This window comes from Scyliorhinus canicula, chromosome 16, assembly GCF_902713615.1.
Source record: "Scyliorhinus canicula chromosome 16, sScyCan1.1, whole genome shotgun sequence".
In the NCBI taxonomy this organism is placed as follows: Eukaryota; Metazoa; Chordata; class Chondrichthyes; order Carcharhiniformes; family Scyliorhinidae; genus Scyliorhinus; species Scyliorhinus canicula.
This window is the reverse complement of record NC_052161.1, coordinates 84,920,344-84,947,278: the sequence shown is the minus strand read 5'-3', so window position 1 is coordinate 84,947,278 and position 26,935 is coordinate 84,920,344. Positions and strand designations below refer to the sequence as shown.

The 26,935-nt window shown below is 49.0% G+C and overlaps 1 protein-coding gene across 1 annotated transcript in view; it reads right to left on the bottom strand.

The window, feature by feature from the left end:
* The window catches only part of LOC119950607 (ATP-dependent RNA helicase DDX19A-like), a 54,735-nt gene that overhangs the window by 7,518 nt on the left and 20,282 nt on the right, over positions 1-26,935 (bottom strand). Inside the window, exons 3-5 of the mRNA XM_038773192.1 lie at positions 12,520-12,697; positions 5,910-6,147; positions 5,265-5,427 (exon numbers count right to left, since the gene is read on the bottom strand). Coding sequence (XP_038629120.1) covers positions 5,265-5,427; positions 5,910-6,147; positions 12,520-12,697 — 579 coding nt within the window. The remainder of the gene's footprint in view (positions 1-5,264; positions 5,428-5,909; positions 6,148-12,519; positions 12,698-26,935) is intronic.

Sequence of the window (26,935 nt, the reverse complement as noted above, 5' to 3'; positions counted from 1 at the left end):
TCAATTCATCCTCGTTGTGCGCCAGGCTTAGCCTGATCCAGTTCAAGGTGGTCCACAGGGCTCATACAACTGTGGCCCAGATGAGTAGGTTTTTTTGAGGAGGTGGAGGACAAATGTGGGAGGTGCAGGGGAAGTCCGGCGAATCACATACACTTTTTGGGCGTGTCCGAAGCCGAGAGGATTCTGGCAGGGATTTGCGGATGTCATGTCAGAAGTCCGGGAAGGGATGGTTACTCCAAATCCAGAGATAGCACTATTTGGGGTGTCGGAAGATCCGGGGGGCCAGGAGGGGAGAGGGGTTGACGTTTTGGCCTTTGCCTTCTTGGTGGCCCGGAGATGGATTTTTCTGGGATGGAGGAACTCGGAGCCTCCAAAGTCATGGGTGTGGGTCAGTGACATGGCAGGGTTTCTCAGGCTGGAGAAGATTAAGTTTGCCTTAAGGGGCTCAATACAGGGGTTTGCTCGGAGGTGGCAGCCATTCATCGACTTCTTGAAGGACAACTGACCGTCGGGGATGGGGAGGTGGGGGGTGTAGAATAAGGATAGGGAATCTAATATACGGGCAGTCAGGAGGTAGGGCGGGGGGGGGGGGGGGGGGAGTTGGATATGTTGTTGCGTGTATCGGACCGCTCTGTTTAGAATGTTTAAATGTTAAAATTATAAATGCTTCAATAAAATCTTTTCTAAAAATGAAACGGGATAGACTTTGAACAGATCTAGCAACTCAAGACTGGGCATCCATGAGCCGCTGTGGGCCACCAGCAGCAGCAGAATTGTATTCAACACAATCTGAAACCTCATGGCCCGGCCTATATCCCATTCTACCATTACCACCATGCCAGGGGATAAACCCTGGTTCAATGAAGAGTGCAGGAGAGCATCAGGCAGTCCGAAAAATGGAGCTGTCAACCTGGTGAAACTACAACACAGGACTACTTGTGTGCCAAACAGCATTAGCAGCAAGTAATAAGACAGCTAAGCAATTCCACAACTAACACATCAGATCTAAGCTCTGCAGTTCTGTCACATCGAGCCATGAATGGTGGTGGACAATTAAATGACTCACTGGAGGAGGTGGCTCCACAAATATCCCCATCGTCAATGATGGAGGAGAACATAAGAACTAGGAGCAGGAGTAGGCCATCTGACCCCTCGAGATTGCTCCGCCATTCAATAAGATCATGGCTGATCTTTTTGTGGACTCAGCTCCACTTACCCGCCCGTTCACCATTATCCTTTATTCCTTTACTGTTCAAAAATCTATCTTTGCCTTAAAAAAATGTAATCAGGTAGCTTCAACTGCTTCACTGGGCAGGGAATTCCACAGATATACGACCCTTTGGGTGAAGACGTTCCTCCTCAAATCGGTCCTAAATCTGCTCCCCTTTATTTTGAGACTAGGCCCCTAGTTCTAGTTTCACCCACAAGTGGAAAGAACCTCTTATCTATTCCCTTCATAATTTTATAAGGTCCCGCCTCATTCTTCTAAATTCCAATGAGTATAGTCCCAGTCTACTCAGTTTCTCCTCATAAGCCAAGGAGCCCAGCACACAAAAGACAAGGCTGAGGCACTCGTAACAATCTTCAGCCAGAAGTGCCGAGTGGATGATCCATCTCGGTCTCCTCCAGAGGTCCCCGGCATCGCAGATGTCAGTCTTCAGCCAACACGATTCACTCCACGTGATATCAAGAAATGGCTAAAAGCACTGGACATTGCAAAGGCTATGGGCCCTGACAATATTCCGACAATAGTACGGAAGACATGTGCTCCAGAACGTGCCGCACCCCTAACCAAGCTGTTCCAGTACACTGGCATCCACTTGGCAATGTGGAAAATTGCCCGGGGGTGTCCTGTACAAAGAAACAGGACAAATGAAATAGTTAATTACAGCCCTATCAGTCTACTCTCCATCAGCAAAGTGATGGGAGGAGTCATCAACAGTGCTCTCAAGCAGCACTTACTCAGCAATAACCTGCTCACGGACACTCAATTTGGATTCCGTCAGAGTCACTCAGCTCCTGATCTCATTACAGCCTTGCTTCAAACATGGACAAAAGAGCTGAATGCCAGAGGTTGAGATGAGAGTAACTGCCCTTGACATCGAGGCATTTGACCAAGTATGACATCAAGGAGACGTGGCAAAACTGGAGTCAATGGAGTACCTGGCACAAAGGAAGATTGTTGTGGTAGTTGGAGGTCAATCATCTCAGCTCCAGGACATCACTGCAGGAGTTCCTCAGTATAGTGTCCTGCTTTGACAAAGGGTCATCTGAACTCGAAACGTTAGCTCTTTTCTCTCCCTACAGATGCTGCCAGACCTGCTGAGATTTTCCACCATCTTCTCTTTGGTTTCAGCCCGCTTGATTGCTCCTCCTACATACATTCAAACCCTCCACCACCAACAAACAGTAGCAGCCTTGTGTACCATCTGCAAAATGCACTGCAGCAACTCACCAAGGTTCCTTACACAGCACTTTTCAAACTCACGACCACTACCACCCAGAAGGACAAGAGCAGCAGATACCTGGGAACGCCATCGCCTGGAGGTTCCCCTCCAGTCACTAGCCACCCTGAATTGGAAATATATCACCATTCCTTCAATGTCGCTGGGGCAAAATCCTGGAACTCTCTCCCTAACAGCACAATGCGTGTACCTACACCTCAAGGACTGCAACTCACCACCACCTTCTGAAGGGCAACTAGGGATGGGCAATAAATGCTGGCCTAACCAGCGACGCCCAGATCCGTAAATGAATTTTTAAAAATATGCCTCAACGGATCAGGTGCTTACAGATATATAAGCCCCCGGAGATCAAGTCCTTAAAGATATACAAAACCCTGGAGATCAGGTCCTTACAGATATATAAAGCTCTGGAGATCAGGTCCTTACAGATATATCAACTGCCCCGGGGATCATGTCCTTACAGATACATAAATTGTCCCAGGGATTAGAACATAGAACATTACAGCGCAGTACAGGTCCTTCGGCACTCTATGTTGCACTGACCTGTGAAACCACTCTAAAGCCCATCTACACTTATTACTATTCCCTTATCATCCATATGTTTATCCAATGACCATTTAAATGTCCTTAATGTTGGCGAGTCCACTACTGTTGGAGGCAGGGCATTCCACACTCTTACTACTCTGAGTAAAGAACCTACCTCTGACATCTGTCCTATATCTACCTCCCCTCAATTTAAAGCTATGTCACCTCGTGCTAGACATCACCATCCGAGGAAAAAGGTTCTCACTGTCCACCCTATCTAATCCTCTGATCATCTTGTATGCCTCAATTAAGTCACCTCTTAACCTTCTTCTCTCTAACGAAAACAGCCTCAAGTCCCTCAGCCTTTCCTCATAAGATCTTCCCTCCATACCAGGCAACTTCCTGGTAAATCTCCTCTGCACCCTTTCCAATGCTTCCACATCCGTCGTATAATGCGGTGACCAGAATTGCACGCAATATTCCAAATGCGGCCGCACCAGAGTTTTGTACAACTGCAACATGACCTCATAGCTCCGAAACGCAATTCCTCTACCAATAAAGTTAACACACGTATGCTTTCTTAACAACCCTCTCAACCTGGGTGGCAACTTTCAGGGATCTATGTACATGGACACCGAAATCTCTCTGCTCATCCACACTACCAAGAATCTTACCATTAGCCCAGTACTCGGTCTTCCTGTTATTCCTCACATTTTTCTGCATTAAACTCCATTTGCCACCTGTCAGCCCAGCTCTGCAGCTTATCTATGTCCCTCTGTAACTTGTAACATCCTTCTGCACTGTCCACAACTCCACCGACATTAGTGTCATCTGCAAATTTACACACCCATCCTTCTACGCCCTCCTCCAAGTCATTTATAAAAATGACAAACTGCAGTGGCCCCAAAACAGAACCTTGTGGTACACCACTAGTAACTGGACTCCAGTCTGAACATTTCCCATCAACCACCACCATTTGTCTTCTTCCATCTAGCCAATTTCTGATCCAAACTGCTAAATCACCCTGAATCCCATGCCTCCGTATTTTCTGCAATAGCCTACTGTGGGGAACCTTATCAAACGCTTTACTGAAATCCATATACACCACATCAACTGCTTTACCCTCATCCACCTGTTTGGTCACCTTCTCAAAGAACTCATTAAGGTTTGTGAGGCACGACCTACCCTTTACAAAACCATGTTGACTATCTCTAATCAAATTATTCCTTTCCAGATGATTATACATCCTATCTCTTATAAACATAGAACATAGAACGATACAGCGCAGTACAGGCCCTTCGGCCCTCGATGTTGCACCGACATGGAAAAAATCTAAAGGCCATCTAACCTACACTATGCCCTTATTATCCATATGCTTATCCAATAAATTTTTAAATGCCCTCAATGTTGGCGTGTTCACTACTGTTGCAGGTAGGGCATTCCACGGCCTCACCACTCTTTGCGTAAAAAACCCACCTCTGACCTCTGTCCTATATCTATTACCCCTCAATTTAAGGCTATGTCCCCTCGTGCTAGCCACCTCCATCCGCGGGAGAAGGCTCTCGCTGTCCACCCTATCTAACCCTCTGATCATTTTGTATGCCTCTTTTAAGTCACCTCTTAACCTTCTTCTCTCTAACGAAAACAACCTCAAGTCCATCAGCCTTTCCTCATAAGATCAGGTCTTTACAGATATTTAAACGCCTGGAGATCAGAAACTTCCACCCTCCAGGGATCACATATGGATCCCCCTTCCTGCAATCAGATCCCTACAGGTAAACAAACCTTTCCAATACTTTGCCCACAACAGAAGTAAGGCTCACTGGTCCTTAAAGATATATAAACGGCCCTGGGGATCAAGCCTGACACATATATAAACTGCCCCAGGGGTCAGTTCCTTGCAGACGTATAAACTCTCGGAGATCATGTCCTTACAAATACATAGACTGCCCCGGGGCCAGATCCTTACAGATATATAAACTGCCCCTGGAGATCATGTCCTTACGGATCTATAAAGTGCCACGGAGATGAGGTCCTGGCAGATATATAAACCCCTGGAGATCAGGTCCTTACAGATATACAAAGATCCAGGAATCGGGTCCTTGCAGATATATAGCCCCTGCCCCCTCAGGGGCCAGGTCTTTAGAGATATACAAACCCCTGGAGATCAGGTCTTTACAGATATTTAAACGCCTGGAGATCAGAAACTTCCACCCTCCAGGGATCACATATGGATCCCCCTTCCTGCAATCAGATCCCTACAGGTAAACAAACCTCTGGCGCAGACATTGGTGGTAATCAGGACCTTTTCCTTGCCATCTCGGAAACGTTGGATGATGGATGCCCTCTGCTCGACCATCAGATTGCCAGTCAGAAGTGCCACGCTGTGCCCATCGTGTGTTAGCTTTATTGAAAGCCACTGGGCTGTCCTCCGGGTCTAGATGAGAGCACAGAAAGAGAGAGGAATTGTGGGACACCTTTTGGTCAAGCAAAAGATAAACAGACTGATGTAATTCGAGGGAAGGGTGTGAATGGCTTCCTTCTGTTCCTGTGTAACAGGCTCGCGGAGGCTGAATGGCCCTCCTCCTGTTCCCGTGTAACAGGCTCAAAAGAGGCTGAACAGGCCTCCTCCTGTTCCTGTATAACAGGCTGGCGGAGGCTGAATGGGTCTCTTCCTGTTCCTGTGTAACAGGCTCGAGAGGGGCAGAATGGGCCTCCTCCTGTTCTTGTGTAACAGACTCAAGAGGGATTGAATGGACCTCCTCCTATTCCTTTGACAAAGGGTCATCTGGACTCGATTCTCTCTTTTCTCTCCCTACAGATGCTGCCAGACCTGCTGAGATTTTCCAGCATTTTCTCTTTGGGTCCTCCTATTCCTTTGTACCAGGTTCCCACCCTCCATCCCTGGGATATCCAGACCTGGCAGAAGATGATGGCTTGGGCAATGGTGATGGCAGTGTAGATGTTGGTGAGGGCCTGATATTTATCTTCGTTCTGGTTACACATGACAAAGTACTGCTTGATGTTGTCCAGAGTTAGTTGCTCCCGGCGCAGTTTGATCACGTTGGGCTCGGGGACGATCTTCTTCGCAAACCTGAGTACCGGATCCTCGAATGTGGCCGAGAATAGAAGCATCTGGCAGTCCTTAGGCAGCAACCTGAGAAGGAGTGAGGGAGAGAGAGATAAAGAGAGAGAGAGAGAGAGAGAGAGATAATCCACTCGAGCATGATTCAGATTCCTTTGTTAGTGCGGCGCTCCCTAAGTATTGACCCACAATGCAGTAAAGTCGCCAAAGTCCCAGATGACCATAGTCTGCTTTCCCCTTTGAGGGGGAGAGCAGACTGGTGGTGGTTTAACCTGAGGATCACCACACCTTAGGCGAAGGGTAAGGTTGAGAAGGCAGGGATCTTCATGAATAACCTCAGCTGGTTCGAGAATTGAACCGCTGCTGGCCTTATTCTACATCAGAAATCAGCTGTCTAACTCACTGACCTAAACCGGCCCCCCACTCCTTCAGTACTGACCCTTCGACAGTACAAATCTCTCTTAGCCTTTTAAAGAGGAACATTAACCTGATATCTCCCGATGCCCTCACCCCTCAGTCTTGTAGGTGAGGTAAATCACCCAAAAACTTATATTTGGGTAATGCCTTCAACATGGTGGCACGGTAGCACAGTGGTTAGCACTGTTGCTTCACGACACCAGGGTCCCAGATTTGATTTCTGGCTTGGTTCACTGTATGTGCGGAGTCTGCACATACTCCCTGTGTCTGCGTGGGTTTCCTCCGGGTGGTCCGGTTTCCTCCCACAGTCCAAAGATGTACAGGTAGGTGGATTGGTTAGGTGGGGTAATTGGGTTACGGTAGAGATGGGTGCTTAAGTAGGATGGTCTTAGGAGACTTCCGGTGGCAGCCATGGAGGAGTAGGTCGCATATTTGATAGCTCCGGCCTATGACGGACATTTTGGACCTTTTTCTCCTACTGTTTTCCGGATTTTATTGGATGAATCGGTGGAGAGTCAGACGGTGAGGAGAGGTGCCCCTCCAGTGCACGGAGAATTGGACCAGAAGTGGCCGTGTGAGAAGACAAAGTTTTACAAGAAAGACACGAGCAGAGCTGGCAATGCGGGAAAGCATGGCAGAGCAGCAGGGAGATGGCACAGTGGTCAATGGAGCAGCTGGTGAAGTTTTTGAAGAATGCCAAGCTGGACCAAGCTTTGATTGATCAGGTGGTGCAGAATCCAGATCCAGGAGGTGGAGAAAAAGGTGTCCGAGCACGAGGAATACATAACTGTGCTGGAGACCAAGGTGGAGATGATGAATGAACGTCAGAAAAGAATGCAGGATAAGCTGGAGGACTTGGAGAACAAGTCCAGGAGACAGAACCTGAGAATCGTCGGCCTCCCCGAGGGCAGTGAGGGATCGGATGCGAGGGCCTATGCAACAAACATGTTGGAGAAGTTGATGGGGGCTGAGGCGTTCCCTCAGTCCCTGGAAATGGATAGAGCGCACAGAGCCCTCGCGAGGAAGCCCAAGGCGAATGACCAGAGGGCCATGGTGGTACGTATGTACCAGTTCCTGGACACGGAACACATTCTGCGGTGGACCAAGAAAGAACGGAGCAGCAAGTGGGAGAATTGTGAGCTGCGCATCTATCAAGACCTGGGTGCGGATTTGGCCAATATGCGAGCCGGGTTTAATCTGGCAAAATCGACCCTCTTTAAGAAGTGGGTGAAGTTCGGGATACTGTACCCAGCACATCTGTGGGTCACATATGAGGACCGGGAATTCTACTTTGAAACATCGGACGATGCATTGACTTTCATCAGGGAAAAAAGACCGGATGTGAACTAAAGACACTGGAACCTTGGGGAGAGTATTGCAATGGTGATTTGTTGATAATCACTTTTGTGCTGGTTTGAATAAGTAGTGTTATGAGCAATAAGGGGCTATTTTGAGGTCTAAAGTTAACTTTGTTTTAAAGGGGAGGTGGTTTCTGTGGTTGTTTTTCCACTGTTTGTTTAGTGAGGAATGTGATGCTTTGAATATGTACGTCCAAGTTGGGTTGGGGGGGGGGGGGGGGGGGGGGTAGGAGAGAACAATGATCAGTTTGTTGCCATGGGCGGGGAGCTATCGGGTCAGCTAGCTCACAGAAGCACAATGGGGGGCAGGCGGGTGATAAGCTTGAACTTGATATGGGGGGTTATGGGGGTTTGGGTTTCTGGTGCTGTTGTTATTGGGGAGGGAAGGAAGGGGGAGCTGCTGCTTTGCTGAAAAGGGAGGTACTGCTACTAGGGGACAAATGGGACGTCGGGGACATCGGATGCCCGAGGGCGGGCTCGACGAGGCCAGGGACGCGAGGTGGAGGCTGGCCTAAAAAGGGTGATGGTTAGTCGGCGGTGGCCGGGGGGGGGGGGGGGGGGGGGGAGTAGATTCATGGAGGTTTGGACGGCCAAAAGCGGGGGAGTTTTCTTTTTTCTCCCATGTCCATAAGGTATACTCTCGCATTGACTTTTTTGTTCTGAGCAGGGCTCTACTGCCCGGGGTGGTGGATACAGAGTACTCGGCAATCGCAATATCGGATCATGCCCCACATTGGATGGATCTACGGGTTAGTTTGGAGCGAGGACAACGCCTGCTTTGGAGGCTGGATGTGGGGTTGTTAACAGACAAAGCGGCCTGTGGACGGGTGAACAAGTCCATCCAGAACTACCTGGAAACAAATGATACGGGGGAGGTCTCTGCAGGAACGGTCTGGGAAGCTTTGAAGGCAGTGGTCAGAGGGGAATTAATCTCGATACGGGCCCATAGAAAATATGAAAGAGATGGGACATGCTCCCGCTATGACTGGCGGGGAGGGTACAGACCGTGAAAATGACGGTCCTCCCCAGATTTCTGTTTGTCTTTCAGTGCCTCCCCATCTTCATCCCGAGGGCCTTTTTTTTAAACGGGTGAATAAGGTTATTTTGGGCTTTGTGTGGGTGGGTAAAGCCCCGCGAGTGAAGAAAGTGTTACTGGAGCGCAGTCGGGTGGAGGGTGGGTTGGCACTGCCGAATTTCTGTAATTACTGCTGGGCGGCAAATATAGCCATATTAGGAAGTGGGGGAGGGGTCGGTGTGAGAGCGAATGGAGGCGGCGTCATGTAAAGACACATGTTTGGGAGCACTGATAACAGCACCTCTCCCGTTCTCGCCGGCCCGATACTCCACAAGTCCGGTAGTGGTGGCGGCTCTGAGAATCTGGGGGCAATGGAGGAGATATAAGAGAGTGGAGGGAACATTGGTTTGGACCCCGATTTATAATAACCATCGGTTTGTACCAGGTAGGCTGGATGGTGGGTTCCGGAGATGGCAGAGGGCATGAATTTGGAGGATGGGGGATCTATTTATAGACTGGAGCTTCCCCAGCTTGAAAGCCTTGGAGGATAAATTTGAATTGCCAGCAGGGAATGGGTTTAGGTATCTGCAGGTCCGAGACTTTTTGAGAAGGCAAGTTCCGGCCTTCCCGCTGTTACCGCCACGGGGGATACAGGACAGAATAGTCTCCAGAACCTGGGTGGGAGAGGGGAAGGTATCAGATATCTACCAAGAACTTATGGAATCGGAGGAAACTCCGGTGGAGGAGCTAAAGGGCAATTGGGAAGACGAGCTGGGAAGAGAGATAAGGGTGGGCCTGTGGGCGGATGCCCTAAGCAGGATTAACACATTCTCATCATGTGCCAGGCTTAGCCTGACACAATTCAAGGTAGTCCACCGGGTACACATGACGGTGGCCCGGATGAGCAAGTTTTTCGGGGTAGAGGACAGGTGTGCGAGGTGAGAGGGTAGACCAGCATATCATGCCCTCACGGTAGCATGGTGGTTAGCATCAATGCTTCACAGCTCCAGGGTCCCAGGTTCGATTCCCGGCTGGGTCACTGTCTGTGTGGAGTCTGCACGTCCTCCCCCTGTGTGCATGGGTTTCCTCCGGGTGCTCCGGTTTCCTCCCACAGTCCAAAGATGTGCAGGTTAGGTGGATTGGCCATGCTAAATTGCCCGTAGTGTAAGGTTAATGGGGGGGATTGTTGGGTTACGGGTATACGGGTTACGTGGGTTTAAGTAGGGTGAACATTGCTCGGCACAACATCGAGGGCCGAAGGGCCTGTTCTGTGCTGTACTGTTCTATGTTCTATGTTTTGGGCATGCCCGAAGCTTACAGTGTGGGTTAGTGACATGGGTTAGTGACATGGCTGGGTTTCTCAGTCTCCAGGAAATAAAGTTTGCCTTAAGAGGATGAATGCTAGGGTTTACCCGGAGGTGGCAGCTGTTCGCTGACTTTCTCAGTGAAAATTAAAACATCAGCAGAAGCAGAATTCAAAAATTGCGGGGGGAGGCAGACTGTTGTTTTATTGTTGGGGGGAGGTGAAGATTGTGATGGGGGTGGAAATGTTTACTGTACCATGTTTATGTCACTTATTGTATTGGGCAGCACGGTAGCATAGTGGTTAGCACAATGGCTTCACAGCTCCAGGGTCCCAGGTTCGATTCCCGATGTGTCACTGTCTGTGCGGAGTCTGCAAATTCTCCCCGTGTCTGTGTGGGTTTCCTCCGGGTGCTCCGGTTTCCTCCCACAGTCCAAAGATGTGCAGGCGTAGGTGGATCGGCCATGATAAATTGCCCTTAGTGTCCAAATAAGGTAAGGTGGGGTTATGGGGATAGGGTGGAAGTGTTGGGATAGGGTGGAGGTGTGGGCTTAGATAGGGTCATCTTTCCAAGGGCCGGTGCGGACTCAATGGGCTGAATGACCTCCTTCGGCACTGTAAATTCTGTTATCTGTGATTATAAAAATTGCAAATACCCTAATAAAAATATTTTTTTTAATATATTAAAAGTAGGGTGCTCTTTTCAAGGGCAGGTGTAGACCCGATGGGCTGAATGGCCACCGTCTACACTGTAAATTCTATGAAACCCAAGCACTTCACAGAAGCCAAATGAAACAAAATTCAACAGTGAGCCAGGAGACGAAAGCGAAAACCTCCATCAAAGCGGACAGGGACAGTGAGAGAGGGACTGAGAGAGTGAAAGAGACAAAAAAAAGAAAGAGAGAAAGAGGATGAGAGAAAGAGACAGGGGAGAGGAAGAGACAGAGGGCGAGGGTTGCAGAGGGCTGGAGGAGGTTACAGAGATAAGGAGAATTGTAGAAGATAGAGGAGGTTAGAGATAGAGAAGGTTGTAGGCACTGGAGAAGGTTACAGAGATAGGGAGGGTAGGGGCAGCACATTGACGCATTGATTAGCACTGCTGCCTCACGGCGCTGAGGACCCGGGTTCGATCTTGGCCCCAGATCACTGCCCATGTGAAGTTTACACAATCTCTCCGTCTGCATGTGTCACAACCCAAACATGTGCAGGGTAGGTGGGTTGGCCACACTCAATTGCCCCTTAATTGGAAAAACAATAAAATTGGGTCCTCTAATTTAAAAGAGATAGGGAGGGGTATAGGGACTGGAGGAGGTTACAGAGATACGGAGGGGTGTAGGGGCTGGAGGAGGTTACAGAGATAGGGAGGGGTGTATGGAGCTGGAGGAGGTTACAGAGATAGGGAGGGTTGTTGACGCTGGAGATGGTTACAGAAATATGATGGGGTGTAGGGGCTGGAGGAGGTTACAGAGATAGGGAGGGGTGTAGGGACTGGAGAAGGTTACAGAGATAGGGAGAGGTGTAGGGGCTGGAGGAGGTTACAGAGATAGGGGGGGTGTCGGGACTGGAGGAGGTTACAGAGATAGGGAGGGGTGTAGGGGCTGGAGAAGGTTACAGACATAGGGAGGGGTGTAGGGCTGGAGGAGGTTACAGAGATAGGGAGGGGTGTAGGGGCTGGAGGAGGTTACAGAGATAGGGAGGGGTGTCGGGACTGGAGGAGGTTGCAGAGACAGGGAGGGGTGTAGGGGCTGGAGGAGGTTACAGAGATAGGGAGGGGTGTCTGGGCTGGAGGATGTTACAGAGATAGGGAGGGGTGTAGGGGCTGGAGAAGGTTACAGACATAGGGAGGGGTGTAGGGCTGGAGGAGGTTACAGAGATAGGGAGGGGTGTAGGGGCTGGAGAAGGTTACAGACATAGGGAGGGGTGTAGGGCTGGAGGAGGTTAAAGAGATAGGGAGGGGTGTAGGGGCTGGAGGAGGTTACAGAGATAGGGAGGGGTGTCGGGACTGGAGGAGGTTACAGAGATAGGGAGGGGTGTAGGGGCTGGAGGAGGTTACAGTGATAGGGAGTGGTGTCTGGGCTGGAGGATGTTACAGAGATAGGGAGGGGTGTCGGGGCTGGAGGATGTTACAGAGATAGGGAGGGGTGTCGTGGCTGGAGGAGGTTACAGAGATAGGGAGGAGTGTAGGGTCTGGAGGAGGTTAGAGATAGGGAGGGGTGTCTGGGCTGAAGGAAATTACAGAGATAGGGAGGGGTGTCGGGACTAGAGGAGATAACAGCAATAGGGAGGGTTTGTAGGCTCATTATGCCAGAAACTGCTGGGAGGTCGTGAGAGTGCAGGGGCTGCATTTTCACCTGTGAATGCGGTAGCTCTGGTCGAGGTAGCCCTGGGTGGCGATCATGACATCTGCCTCATCCAGCACGAACACCCGGATTCTCTTCACGTCCACCTGACCCAGTTTGAAGCACCAATCCAGTACGGTCCCTGGCGTGCCGATGACTATTTGTTCCTCTACCTGGGAGCCACGCCTAACTTAGCAGCAAGAAGGAACAGAGAAACAAAAAACAATTCAAGAGACGGAGCAGCCAATTAAATCGCTGCCACCCGACGCCTCTGCGTAACACCGCAAGCATTCGAATATCTGTGAAGGGGCAGGAGTGAAACTGGGTAAATGGGTTTCGGGTTACGTTTCAGGTTTAGGATCACAATTTTTCGTGTCAACAATGGTCGGGTTGTGAGTTGGGGTCAGGGTGGAGTCTTTAGGTTACAGTTCGGGTCAGAATTCACTGACTTTTTTTGAAAAACAGTTTATTGAAGGCATTTTCAATAATCAAGTACAAAAGCCAATCGTGGCAACAGGAAACAAACCTCTCCCTTCACTGCACTCCCCTCCCCCGCCCCCCAGCAAACACACCCCACCGGCACCCACTCCCCTTTCCCAGTTTTTCACCCCCACCCAAAAAACACCTCACTGCCACCCTGGCGCCCGACCCCGTCCCAGTTTTTCACCCCACCCAGAAAGAAATCGCCCCCCCCCTGCAACAGCTCCTTAAATCGTTGCCACGTTTGGCTTTTGTACTTCTTGATTGTGTATAGATTGAAAATGCCTTCAATAAACTGTTTTTCAGTGAATTCTGGCCCAAACTGTAACCCAAAGACGCAACATTCCTTAAAGAAGTCAATGATCAATGATTAGCTTGCACCCCAAGGTGAACCCCTCCTCCGAACCAAGAATGACGAACGTGATCTTTTCCAAATGCAGGAACTCTGCCAAATCGCTCACTCATACCCTGCCTTCGGTGGCTCAGAGTCCCGCCAGCAGAACAAAATCCATCTCCGGGTATCAGCGAGGCAAAGGCAGGGGTCCTGACATGAGCCCCTTAAAACCAGATATCTAGGATAACACTAGAATAGCTCTACGTAAGTTAGTTTATTGAGGATTGAAATTAATCATAAATAGTATATCCAGTATCATTATTAAACATTAAACATGTATTCTTAGAACATAGCAGTAACAAGCATTTCAACTCTTGCTAATAATAGTGGCCGCAATGTATGATGGGATTTAAGCTAGCTAACTTGACCACATTCCTGAGAGAGACAGAATCAGACAGAAATAATGTGGTCAGTAATAACACAGCCAGCTCAATAAGCAGTTCTTATCAGTAGCTCCAGCATCCTGTGCTCAAACAGACCGTGGTACGAGCAGCGACCACACTAAGATAAGGGAATTGAGAGTTGGGAAGTGCAAGAGACAGTGGATGAGATGGTCTTGAAAAGCAACAGATGGCCAGGTAACAGGCTAAATGACGATCACATAGTCACCATGCTGCCTAAAGTAAAATTAATTAGTCAATGTAACATCTATAGCTACAAAGATTGGATCAAGTCCAACTGGGGTGGGCTACTGATCTTTGTAAATTGTATAACTGTTGAACCTAAAACAATGTAAAGTGGAGTGGTTTTGGCGTTTATCCAAATCACTCTCACTCATACGTTGAACAAAGCTTGGATGGTGAAGCCATCTAAACCAGAATTGTTGTCTCCTGAGTCTTTCTGTTAGCTGAACTGCAATTAGGTGGGGAAAATTCCTCATGTAAAAGCCAGCTCAATACTCAGTCTCTGAAAACCCTCCTACAAAGGCCAACATACTGGCCTTTATTCCCTGCACTCCCGGATCCTCCAACACTCATGGCAGGTTGATGCAAAAGTGAAGTCGTATGGGGTTCAGGGTGTACTAGCTAGATGGATAAAGAACTGGCTGGGCAACAGGAGACAGAGAGTAGTGGTGGAAGGGAGTGTCTCAAAATGGAGAAGGGTGACTAGTGGTGTTCCACAGGGATCCGTGCTCGGACCACTGTTGTTTGTGATCTACATAAATGACCTGGAGGAAGGTATAGGTGGTCTGATTAGCAAGTTTGCAGATGATACTAAGATTAGTGGAGTTGCAGATAGTGAGGAGGACTGTCAGAGAATACAACAAAGTGTAGATAGATTGGAGATTTGGGCAGAGAAATGGCAGATGGAGTTCAATCCAGGCAAATGCGAGGTGATCCATTTTGGAAGATCAAATTCAAGAGCGGACTATATGGTCAATGGAAGGGTCCTGGGGAAAATTGATGTACAGAGAGATCTGGGAGTTCAGGTCCATTGTACCCTGAAGGTGGCAACGCAGGTTGATAGAGTGGTCAAGAAGGCATACAGCATGCTTGCCTTCATCGGACGGGGTATTGAGTACAAGAGTTGGCAGGTCATGTTACAGTTGTATAGGACTTTGGTTAGGCCACATTTGGAATACTGCGTGCAGTTCTGGTCGCAACATTACCAGAAGGATGTGGATGCTTTGGAGAGGGTGCAGAGGAGGTTCACCAGGATGTTGCCTGGTATGGAGGGTGCTAGCTATGAAGAAAGGTTGAGTAGATTAGGATTCTTTTCGTTGGAAAGACGGAGGTTGAGGGGGGGACCTGATTGAGGTATACAAAATTATGACAGGTATGGACAGGGTGGATAGCAACAAGCTTTTTCCAAGAGTGGGGGTGTCAGTTACAAGGGGTCACGATTTCAATGTGAGAGGGGGAAAGTTTAAGGGAGATGTGCTTGGAAAGTTTTTTACGCAGAGGGTGCTGGGTGCCTGGAATGCTTTATCAGCGGAGGTGGTAGAGGCGGGCACGATAGCATCATTTAAGAGGTATCTAGACAGGTATATGAACGGGCGGCAACAGAGGGAAGTAGACCTTGGAAAATAGGAGACAGGTTTAGATAAAGGATCTGGATTGGCGCAGGCTGGGAGGGCCGAAGGGCCTGTTCCTGTGCTGTAATTTTCTTTGTTCTTTGTTCACTCCAAATATCTCCACCTCCAGACTCGCAGCTACCTCTACCCCCAAAGTTTTTGACATTACGTCTGAAAATCCCGTCCAAAACCCGTCTCAACCTCGGACATGCCCAAAAGATATGCATATGGTTCGCCAGCCCCCCATCCCTTGCACACTGCCCACAACTACACAACTATTCTCTATCCATGGGAAGAGCCCACTCATCCTGGACACTGTCATAACCAAGAGGTAGACCCTGAACACCACCTTAAGTTGGATACGGCCTAGTCTTGCACACAACGAGGACGCATATGCCCTCCGCAGAGCTTCACTCCATACTTTGGCCTCCAACGCCCCATCCAACCTCTCCTCCCACTTACACCCAACCCCCTCCACGCAAGCACTCTCCCTCTTCAACAGCTCCCCATATATATCCACAATCCCGGCCTCCCCTATTTCACCCTCAGACAGTGCTTATCCTGAGCCGGCAACATCGGAAATGATGGCACTTCCTTCATCATGAAGCTAATGGGGCTAAAGATAGACAAGTCTCCTGGCCCTGATGGAATGCATCCCAGAGTGCTAAAAGAAATGGCTAGGGAAATTGCAGATGCACTAATGATGATTTACCAAAATTCACTAGACTCTGGGCTGGTCCCGGTGGATTGGAAATTAGCAAACGTGACACCACTGTTTAAAAAAGGAGGTAGGCAGAAAGCAGGAAATTATAGGCCAGTGAGTTTAACTTCGGTAGTAGGGAAGATGCTGGAATCTTATCATCAAGGAAGAAATAGCGCGGCACCTTGATAGAAATTGTCCCATTGGGCAGACGCAGCATGGGTTCACAAAGGACAGGTCATGCCTAACTAATTTAGTGGAATTTTTTGAGGACATTACCAGTGCAGTATATAACGGGGAGCCAATGGATGTGGTATATCTGGATTTCCAGAAAGCCTTTGACAAGGTGCCACACAAAAGGTTGCTGCATAAGATAAAGATGCATGGCATTAAGGGTAAAGTAGTAGCATGGATAGAGGATTGGTTAATTAATAGAAAGCAAAGAGTGGGGATTAATGGGTGTTTCTCTGGTTGGCAATCGGTAGCTAGTGGTGTCCCTCAGGGATCCGTGTTGGGCCCACAATTGTTCACAATTTACATAGATGATTTGGAGTTGGGGACCAAGGGCAATGTGTCCAAGTTTGCAGATGACACTAAGACAAGTGGGAAAGCGAAAAGTGCAGAGGATACTGGAAGTCTGCAGAGGGATTTGGATAGGTTAAGTGAATGGGCTAGGGTCTGGCAGATGGAATACAATGTTGACAGATGTGAGGTTATCCATTTTGGTAGGAATAACAGCAAACGGGATTATTATTTAAACAATAAAATATTAAAGCATGCTGCTGTGCAGAGAGACCGGGGTGTGCTAGTGCATGAGTCACAGAAAGTTGGTTTACAGGTGCCACAGGTGATTAAGAAGGCAAATGGAATTTTGTACTTCATTGCTAGAGGGATGGAGTTTAAGACTAGGGAGGTTATGTTGCAATTGTATAAGGTGTTAGTGAGGCCACACCTGGAGTATTGTGTTCAGTTTTGGTCTCCTTACTTGAGAAAGGACATACTGGCACTGGAGGGTGTGCAGAGGAGATTCACTAGGTTAATCCCAGAGCTGAAGGGGTTGGATTATGAGGAGAGGTTGAGTAGACTGGGACTGTACTCGTTGGAATTTAGAAGGATGAGGGAGGATCTTATAGAAACATTTAAAATTATGAAGGGAATAGATAGGATAGATGCGGGCAGGTTGTTTCCACTGGCGGGTGAAAGCAGAACTAGGGGACATAGCCTCAAAATAAGGGGAAGTAGATTTAGGACTGAGTTTAGGAGGAACTTCTTCACCCAAAGGGTTGTGAATTTATGGAATTCCTTGCCCAGTGAAGCAGTTGAGGCTCCTTCATTACATGTTTTTAAGGTAAAGATAGATAGTTTTTTGAAGAATAAAGGGATTAAGGGTTATGGTGGTCGGGCCGGAAAGTGGAGCCGAGTCCACAAAAGATCAGCCATGATCTCATTGAATGGCGGAGCAGGCTCGAGTGGCCAGATGGCCTACTCCTGCTCCTAGTTCTTATGTTCTTAAGTCCCTAACCTGCAGATTTCTGAACCTATTCCCCTTTGGTAACTCATATGTCCCGTCCAACTCCTCCAGGCTTCCCTCCCACAAACAAATCCCTAAAATATTCTATCCCTACCTGCCACCACCCCAGGAACCTCTCATCCAACCCCACCGGAGCAAACATATCGTTATTGCACCCAAATCGGCACCCACAGCGATATGCCTTCCAATCCAAAAGGGCTGCCGACACTGGTTCCAAACCCTCAGTGCTGATACCACCACCAGGCTCGTGGAATACCTGACCGGTTAACAGAACAACAACAGTGCCTTCAGGCTGTTCCCCTTAAATGAGGCCACCTCCATCCACCCCCAAACCGTCCGCTCCTCCACCGGTCATTTCCTAACAATGCAATATTAGCTGCCTAGTAGCTCGACAAACTCGACAACGCTTACCGCCCCACCAACATCGATCCCCCTTACTCCCCTACATCAATCCCTCTCCAAAAACACCTTCCTAATTCATGGAATCTTCCTCTCCACCATCCCAACCTGCCAACAACACATCCCACCTCTCAAAGTCCACCTTAATTCCCTCCACCAGCCACGCCAAGTTCAACATATGCAGCTGGGCCCAACTTCGTGCCACTTGTATCCCAAAGTAGTGAAAGCTCACCCCCACCAACTGAAGCGGCAACTTCCCCAACCTCCTCTCCTGTCTCTGTCAATGAATTGGGAATATCTCACTTTTCCGCATATTAAGCTTGTAGCCCGAAAACCGGCCAAACACCCCCAAAATCCCCATGATCCTATCAAAGCTCCAAAACGGGTCCGAAATGTACAACAGGAGATCATCCATGTACAAAGAAACTCAGTGCTCAACCAGCTCCCCCCGCCCCCCCAACTCCACTCAATACCCCCCATTCCCTCGAACCCTAAGTGCCATAGCCAGCGGTTCAATCGTAAACGCAAAGAGCAGCGAAGAGAGGAGACACCCCTGCCTTGTCGCCCAGTGTAACCCAAAATAATCAGAGCTGACTCGGTGAGTCCAAACGTTCACTGTAGGCACCTTAAACAGCAACTAAACCCAATCCACAAATCCCTGTCCAAATCTGAACCGCCCCAACACCTCAGACAAATGCACCCAGTCGACTCGATCAAACACTTCCTCCGTGTCCATCATCACAGCCATTTCCACTCCTCGGCCCTCCGAGGGCATCATTAGAACATTACGAAACCTCCGTACATTCGCTGACAACTGCCTCCCCTTCACAAATCTGGTCTGGTCCTCACCTATCACACAATCCTCTATCCGCATCGCCAGCACCTTTGCCAACAACATCGCATCTACATTCAACAGAGTGTCATATGAGAGTACCTTTAAGAAATGGATGTTTAAGTAATGTACCTTTAAGAAATGGAGCAGCTCATATTACTGAAGTGATGACAGAGGGTGGGGGGAGCTGAGTTGAGCTCACTTCTGCTTTTTGGGAGTTTTAGTTTCAGTGTTGAGGAAAAGATCTTGGGTGTGTCTGTGTTTTGCAGGGAGCTAGATTTGCTGTGATCTCTGCCATGAAAGACTATCTCTGAATCATTTGGATGATTTAAACTCATAATAGTAATGTCTTTAACCTGATGTGTTTCTGTTTAAAGGTGTTAATTCTTTTGGAGGTTTGAAGGAACATTTTGAGGGATTATTTAATGTATTATTTTCGGGGTTATCTTTGAAGTAAGGGGTGGTAAGTGATCCAATGTTTATTTAAAAAGGTTAAGTTGAATTCATGGAATAAACATTGTATTGTGTTTAAAAATCCACGTGTCCATAATTGTAATACCACACCTGGAGGCCAAGCCGTGTGCTTCAAAAGCAACAATACATTAAAGGGAGAGGTTGGTTGAACTCCATGATACATTTTGGGGTTCTGAAAACGCCACTCCCATAACAAGAGACATCCACACTGCTCCAGGTCCTTGTCGTTCTTTGGAACGAGTGGTATTGAAACCTGAGTCAGCATGGGAGGGGGTGGGGGGGGGGGGGGGGGGGAAGCACCCCCCTCACCGTCAACTAATTATACATCTTCATTAGCAGGGGCTCCAGTTCCTACCCGAACTTCTTACAGAACCCGACTGGGAACGCATCCGGACCCGGGGCCTTCCCCTACGACATCGACCCCACACAATCCATCACCTCCCTCAGCCCATCAGGGCCCCCAGCCCCTCCACCTTCACTTCCTCAACCCTGAGGAACTCCAACCCATCCAAAAACCGCCCCATCCCTTTAACCCCCACCAAAGGCTCTGAACTATACAATCTGTAGTAAAAATGCAAAGACCCTGTTCAACCCCTCCGGCTCCAATACCACCGTGCCCCTATCATCTCTCACCCTTCCAATTTCCCTCGCAGTCGCCTGCCTCCTCAACTGGTGCGCCAGCATCCTGCTCTCCCCATCGAACATACAGTGCAGAAGGAGGCCATTCGGCCCATTGAGTCTGCACCAACCCACTTAAACCCTTACTTCCAGTTTATCCTCGTAACCCAATAACCCCTCCTAATCTTTTTGGTCACTAGGGGCAATTTATCATGGCCAATCCACCTAACCTGCACGTCTTCGGACTGTGGGAGGAAACCGGAGCACCCGGAGGAAACCCATGCAGATACGGGGAGAACGTGCAGACTCCACACAGACAGTGACCCAGCGGGGAATCGAACCTGGGATCCTGGTGCTGAGTCAAAATAAAACTCTCGATTCTGGTCTGTGAACCACAGACGAGCACAATACAACACTCCAAACCTTGCTCTTTCCTTGTAGAGAGCAGCCTTAATCTGATTGAAACTAGCCCACTACTTGGCCAACTCAGCACCCAAGTCCTGGTGGATCCTCAGCATGTTCCCTTCGCAGGGAAGGGAACTTTCTCATTTCCTTCGCCCACCTCGATATCTTCTTTGTCGAGAAAACAATGCAGAAGAACTATCATCGCCTTCGGCCTCCTCCTCAATGCCCTGTGTGCTAGATCTTTCTCGGGGGAGTCAAAGACCCCCTTCCTCACCAACTTCCTGAATATATTTGCTCCATACTCTGGTTCTCTCAATCCCTTCAGGCAGCCCATGATCTGGAGATTTTGCATCCTGGAGCGATTCTCCAGGTCCTCCACCTTCTCCCGCCACCTCTTCTGGCTCTCCGCCACGATCACAATCTCTGCCTCCAACGAGGCCAGCCAGTTCTCATGCTCATCCACCACCTCCTCCACCTTCTGGAGCACCAAACCATGCGCCTCCAGTCTCTGCTTCACTTCCTTGATAGCCACCCCAAGAGGTTCCACCACCGTTGCCAGGTCCTCTGAGGCCTCCTGCCTCTGTTGCTGGAACTTAGCATTCAGAAAGTCCACCAGTTGCTCAGTAGACCACTGCGCAGGCAAGGCCACCCCAGAATCCTCTGCCATCTTTTCCTCCGTCGCATCTCGAATAACCTCTCGACCAGGCTGTTCGTTACATTCCTCATCTGGTAAGCCATAAACCGACCCCACTGATGAAGCATGGCTATTCTTGAAGTCTTGATGCAACTCACATCAGCAAAAACCCCTTAAATTGGGTGAAAAAGGACCAAGCAATTCCATCACTCACTCCATAGTCAGCGGAAGGCGACAGGGTTCACTGTTAAGAGATATGGTTGAGGGTTAGCATTCAGGGTCAGGTTAAGGGTTACAGTTAGGTTAAGGGTTACAGTTTAGTGTAAATGGTCTGGGTTGTGGGTTACGGTCAATGGGTGAGGGCTACAGTTTTGGGTTAAGGGTCAGGGTTAGGGGTTCGCATTAAGGGTTAGGTTTAGACTTAGGGTTACAGGTTAGTGTTGATGGCCGGGGTTGTGGATTAGGGTCAGCACTGGGGGTTTGGGGTCAGGGTGAGGGCTACAGTTTCGGGTTAAGGTTCAGGGTTAGGGATTAGTGTTAGGGGTTAGAGTCAGAGTTAGGTTTAGGGTTACAGTTTAGTGCCGATGGTCAGGGTTGTGGGTTAGGGTCAGCAATGGGGGTGAGGGTTACAGTTTTGGGTTAAGGATTCGGGGTTAGTGATAGGGGTCAGGGTTAGGTTTATGGTTACAGTTTAGTGCCGATGGTTAGGGTCGTGAGTTAGGGTCAGCATTGGGGGTGAGGGTTACAGTTTTGGGTTAAGTGTTAGGGGTTAGTGATTGGGGTTGGGGTCAGAGTTAGGTTTAGGGCCGATGGTCAGAGTTGTGGGTTAGGGTCAGCTTTGGTGGTGAGGACTGCAATTTCGGTTTAAGGTTCAGGGTTAGGGATTAGTAATAGGGGTTAGGGTCAGGGTTAGGTTTAGGGTTACAGTATAGTGCAGATGGTCAGGGTTGTTGGTTAGCGTCAGCATTGGGGATGAGGGTTACAGTTTTGGGTTAAGAGTGAGAGTTAGGGGTTCAGGTCAGGGCTTAGTGTTATGGTTTAGGGGCAAGATTACAGTTCAAGATAAAGATCAGTGTTAGAAGTGAACAAAATCAGCTAAATCAAAACTTTAAAGTTTCTCGACCTGACAAGGCCACAGTTGCTGAGCAACCACTACCGAGTTCATTTACTCTTCCCGCCATCGCCCTCTCTAAGCACAATGAGATCACAGTTAGAATTGAAACCAACCCCCAGACATACAAACACATTTGTCCAGTATGAATCCAACTATAGATTGGATAGTCGGCGGTACAGAAGGAAGATTGAGGGCCCTGCTGATATTAACAGCATTGCTTGCGTGTGCTGCTGTGTATTGGACTGTATTACGATCCTGGACCAGTAACTGGGATACTAAACAGAAACACTAATATTTCATTTTAATTCTATAAAGCTGAGGAAAGGATCCTTGCTCTAGATGTGATCTCGCACACAAATCGGGATTATGGTCCATTAAAACAAACTTTCGTATTAAAACATCCTTAACATCACACAAGAAAAATAACTTACAATTACCCTTTAAACAATGCTAATCAAGACAGTGACACAGTAACCCTTAACTGCTATCTTTACTTCATTCGAACAACAAAACCATCTCAGCTCTCAATCCACTTTCAAACACAGTTAGCAGTCCCTGGTATACTTGCTTAAGAGACATTCTTTGAGACTGCTTTAAGAGATAGACCTGAATCCTGACAGAACAATGCAGGATCTCTAGCTCAAGTCTTCAAAAAAGGTCTTCATGGTTTGACGTCCAGGAATCAACTGCCCTAGTAGAGGGGTGCAGGTTGGATAGGTAGAGATTGGTGGGTCTTTGGAGGGCTTTCGGGTGGGAATCACCACGCTAGCAAGGAATGCTAGTGAACAGAAATGAAGGAGAGGAGGATTTGCAGTGGTTAGCCAGTTTTGGGGGGGGGGGATGCGACGTGGCAGTTATGGAGGATAGGTTTGGTCGGGGCAGAGGGCCATCTTAGCTGGACCCGATTCAGATTGGGAATGGGGAGAGTGGAGCTTGAGGGTGACGATGGCGGACTCTAGGGGGGAGGGGAGGCGGAAGCCTCCAGTGAGAATCATGACATGGAATGTCCATGGCTAAATAAGCTGGTTAAACGGTCCCGGGTGTTTGCGCGCTTGAAGAGTTTGAGAGCAGTGGTGATTTCTTGCAGGAGACTTATCTCCAGGTGAAAGATCAGATGAAGTTGAAGAAGGGGTGGGTGTGCAAGTGCTCCACTCAGGGTTTGACTTGAAGTCAAGGGGGGTAGCCATATTGTTGAGCATGAAAATGGGGTTTTCTAGGAAAGGGCGAGATCCGGGGGGGGGGGGGGGGGGGGGGGGTGTTTGTGATAGTGAGTAGGTTACTATTGGGAATTCCGGTGGTGTTGGTGAATGTGTATGCGCTTAATTGGGACAATCCCATTGGATCATGAATAGACTATTGGGGACGATCCGGACTTGGACTCCACCAGCTGATTATGGGGGGGGATTTCAATTGTGTATTGGAGCCGAGGGTCGAGCACTACATTGATGGGGAGGCGCAAGAGCTGGGAGGGTTTATGGAGAGGATGGGGATGGTGAATACGTGGAGGTTTGGGCACCTGCGAGAGGGAGTATTCCTTCTTCTTGCATGTCTATAGGGTTTATTCCAGGATTGACTTTTTTTGTGGTGAGCCAGGTGGTGTTGATGGGGGTAGAAGGTGCAGAGTATACGGGATTAAAGATTTTGGACCACACTCTGCACTTTCTAGACGCGAGATTTAGGTTAGGGCAGGCACAGAGACTGGTGTGGAGGTTGGATTTGGGGCTTTTGGCTGACAAGGAGTTCTGTGGGAAGGTGACGGTGGCAATTAAGAATTATGTTGAGCTCAATCAGAATGGGGAGGTATCGGCAGTCATGTTTTGGGAGGCCCTGAAGGCAGTGGTTCGGAGGGAAAATATTTAGTGCAAGGCCCATCAGGATAGGATGTGGAGCACTTTACTGATCCCAAAAAAAGGGAAGGATCCATTAGAGTGCAGGTCCTAGAGGCTCATCTCGCTGCTAAGCACAGACATGAAAATACTGGCAACGGTATTGGCGAGAAGGTTGGAGGGGTGGGTGCAGATGATTTCGGAGAACCAAAGAGGCTTTGTGAAGCACTGTAGCATAGTGGATAGCACAGTTGCTTCACAGCTCCAGGTCCCAGGTTCGATTCCCCGCTGGGTCACTGTCTGTGCGGAGTCTGCACGTTCTCCGTGTCTGCGTGGGTTTCTTCCGGGTGCTCCGGTTTCCTCCCACAGTCCAAAGATGTGCAGGTTAGGTAGATTGGCCATGCTAAATTTCCCTTAGTGTCTACAAAATGTTAAGTGGGGGTTACTGGGTTACGGGGATAGGGTAGATACGTGGGCTTCAGTAGGGTGCTCTTTGTAAGGGCCGGTGCAGACTCGATGGGCCGAATGGCCTCCTTCTGCACTGTAAATTCTATGATTCTATGAAGAGGAAGCAGTCTTGAGCAATATTACAAGGTTGTTGAATGTAATTATGACCTCTTCAGGGGGTTGAGTGCCGGAAGTGATAGTGTCCACAGATGTGGAGAAGGCCTTTGATCGGGTAGAGTGGAGGTATCAGTTTGAGATTTTGAGGAGTTTTATGTTTGGGCCGAAGTTTGTGGTCTGGGTCCGGTTGTTGTATCCATCCCCCATGGCAAGTGTGCAAATGAATGGGACAAACGTGGGGTGTATTAGGTTGTATAGGAGGATGAGGCAGGGGGCCTGCTAACGCATCTGTTGTTTGCATTGGCAACTGAGCCCTTGGCAATGGCACTTTGGGCCTCAGTTGAGCGGCACGGGATTGTAAGGGGGGGGGGGGGGGGGGAGCAGGGAACACCGGGTGTCGTACGTCGATGACCTGTTGTTCGTGCCCGTCCCCTTGGAAAGCATGGAAGGAATTTTGGGCTCACTGGAGTGTTTTGGGGCTTTTTCGGCTTATAAATTGAATGTAGGGAAAAGTGAGGTGTTTCCGGTAAATGCAACGGAGCGGTTTCGATACCTGGGCATAGGTGGAACCTGACCGGGATGGTGGAGGAGATCAAGGGAGGGACCTTAAAAGGTGGGATACGCTGCACCGATATTGGTGGGGAGGGTGCAGGTGGTGAAGATGTACGTGCTGCCAAGATTTCTGTTTGTGTTTCAGTCCCTCCTGATTTTTCTCCCCAAAGCCTTTTTCCAGAGGGTGGATGCATTAATTTCAGAATTTGTGGGGGCAGGGAAGGTGATGAGGGTGAAGAGGGCTTTGTTGCAAAGGGGAAGGTGGGAAGGGGGTTGGCGCTCCCGAACCTCTTGCATTGTTGTTGGGCAGCGAATGTGGAGAAGGTGAGACGATGATGGGAGGGGGAGGGGGTAGATTGGGTCAGGTTGGTGGAGGAGTTGTGTAAGGGTATGAGCCTGAGGGCCCTGGTTACAGCCCCGTTGCTGCTCACACTGAGGAAGTATACGGGGAGTCCGGTGGTGGAGTCGTGTATAAAAATCTGGAACCAGCTGAGGAGGCACTTTAAACTGGGTCACGTGTCGGTGTTGACGCCATTGTGTGGAATCATAGGTTCAAGAGTGGTGGGTGTGTGTGTGTGTGGCGGGTGGATGGTTTGTATAGGCAGTGGAGGGAGACGGGGTTGGGGCTGGTCAGGGACATGTTTTCGGAGGGGACGTTCGCTGGGCTAGAGGTGCTGCGGGTGAGGTTTGAAATACCAAGAGGAAGTGAGTTTAGGTACTGGCACGTGCGGGACTTTGTACGTAAAGGGCTGCCTTTGCTCCCTCACCTTCTGGAGAAATTGCTGCTCCTGGATAAAGTGGGGGATGGCAGGATTGGGGAAAAATATGAGTGGTTGGGAGAGCAGGGGAAGACAGAAGTGAAAAGAATGAAGCAGAAGTGGGCGGAGGAGTTGGGGAGATAAGATGGAGGCTTTGGTGTGAGGTAATGCAGTGAGTGAACCCAGCCTGCTCCTGCTCAAGAATGAGTTTGATACAATTTAAGGTGGTGCACAAGGTCCACCTGACTGGGGCTTGGATGGGAGGGTTTTTCCGGGTGTAGCAGAAAGGTGTGAGAAGTGTGGGAGGGGGCTGGCGAATCCTGCTCATATGTTCTGGGGGTGTGCAGAGTTGGGAACTTTTGGGAGACGGTCTTCAGGACCCTATAAAGGATTGTAGGGGTTGAGGTGAAGCTGGACCCGATAGTGGCAATTTATGGGATGTCGGAGGTGTCGGAGGGGAACAGGGCCGATGTCGTGGCCTTCACCTCCGATTGCCTGATGATGGATACTTTTCAATTGGAGGTCGGCTATGCCACCAGGGGTCGCAGCTTGGCTGGAGGATCTGTACGAATTTCTCAGGTTGGAGAAAATCAAATTTATCTTAAGGGGGTCAGATGAGGGCTTTGAGGTACAGTGGAGGCCATTCATGGCCATATTTGAGGAGCCGTTTGTCGCGGGGGGAAATAAAAGGGGAAAAATATACAAACTGTATCCTTTGATTCGATGTTAAACTTGTGTTATTTTATTGAATGTATTTGGAATAAAACATATTTATTTTTAAAAGGAACCAATTGCCTTGCCTGTTTTCCTGCAAAATGCCTGGTACTCCAGGTCTTCCCATTATCTTATATCCATAACGTCTTCTTATCAAGCTGAAACACAATGTTTCTCATGAACTACTCCACAGGGAACCCTCTTAATTCAAACAAAAATTCATGAACCCAAGCCTTGATGACGCCTTAATTGTCCTCAGCCCCCTACTATACTCCTTATCCACCTATGACTGTGTGACCAAATTCCCCTCCAACTCTATTTTTAAATTTGCTGATGACATCACCATAGTGGGTCGGATCTTAAACAACGACGAGACAGAGTACAGGAATGAGACAGAGAATCTGGTGAACTGGTGCGAC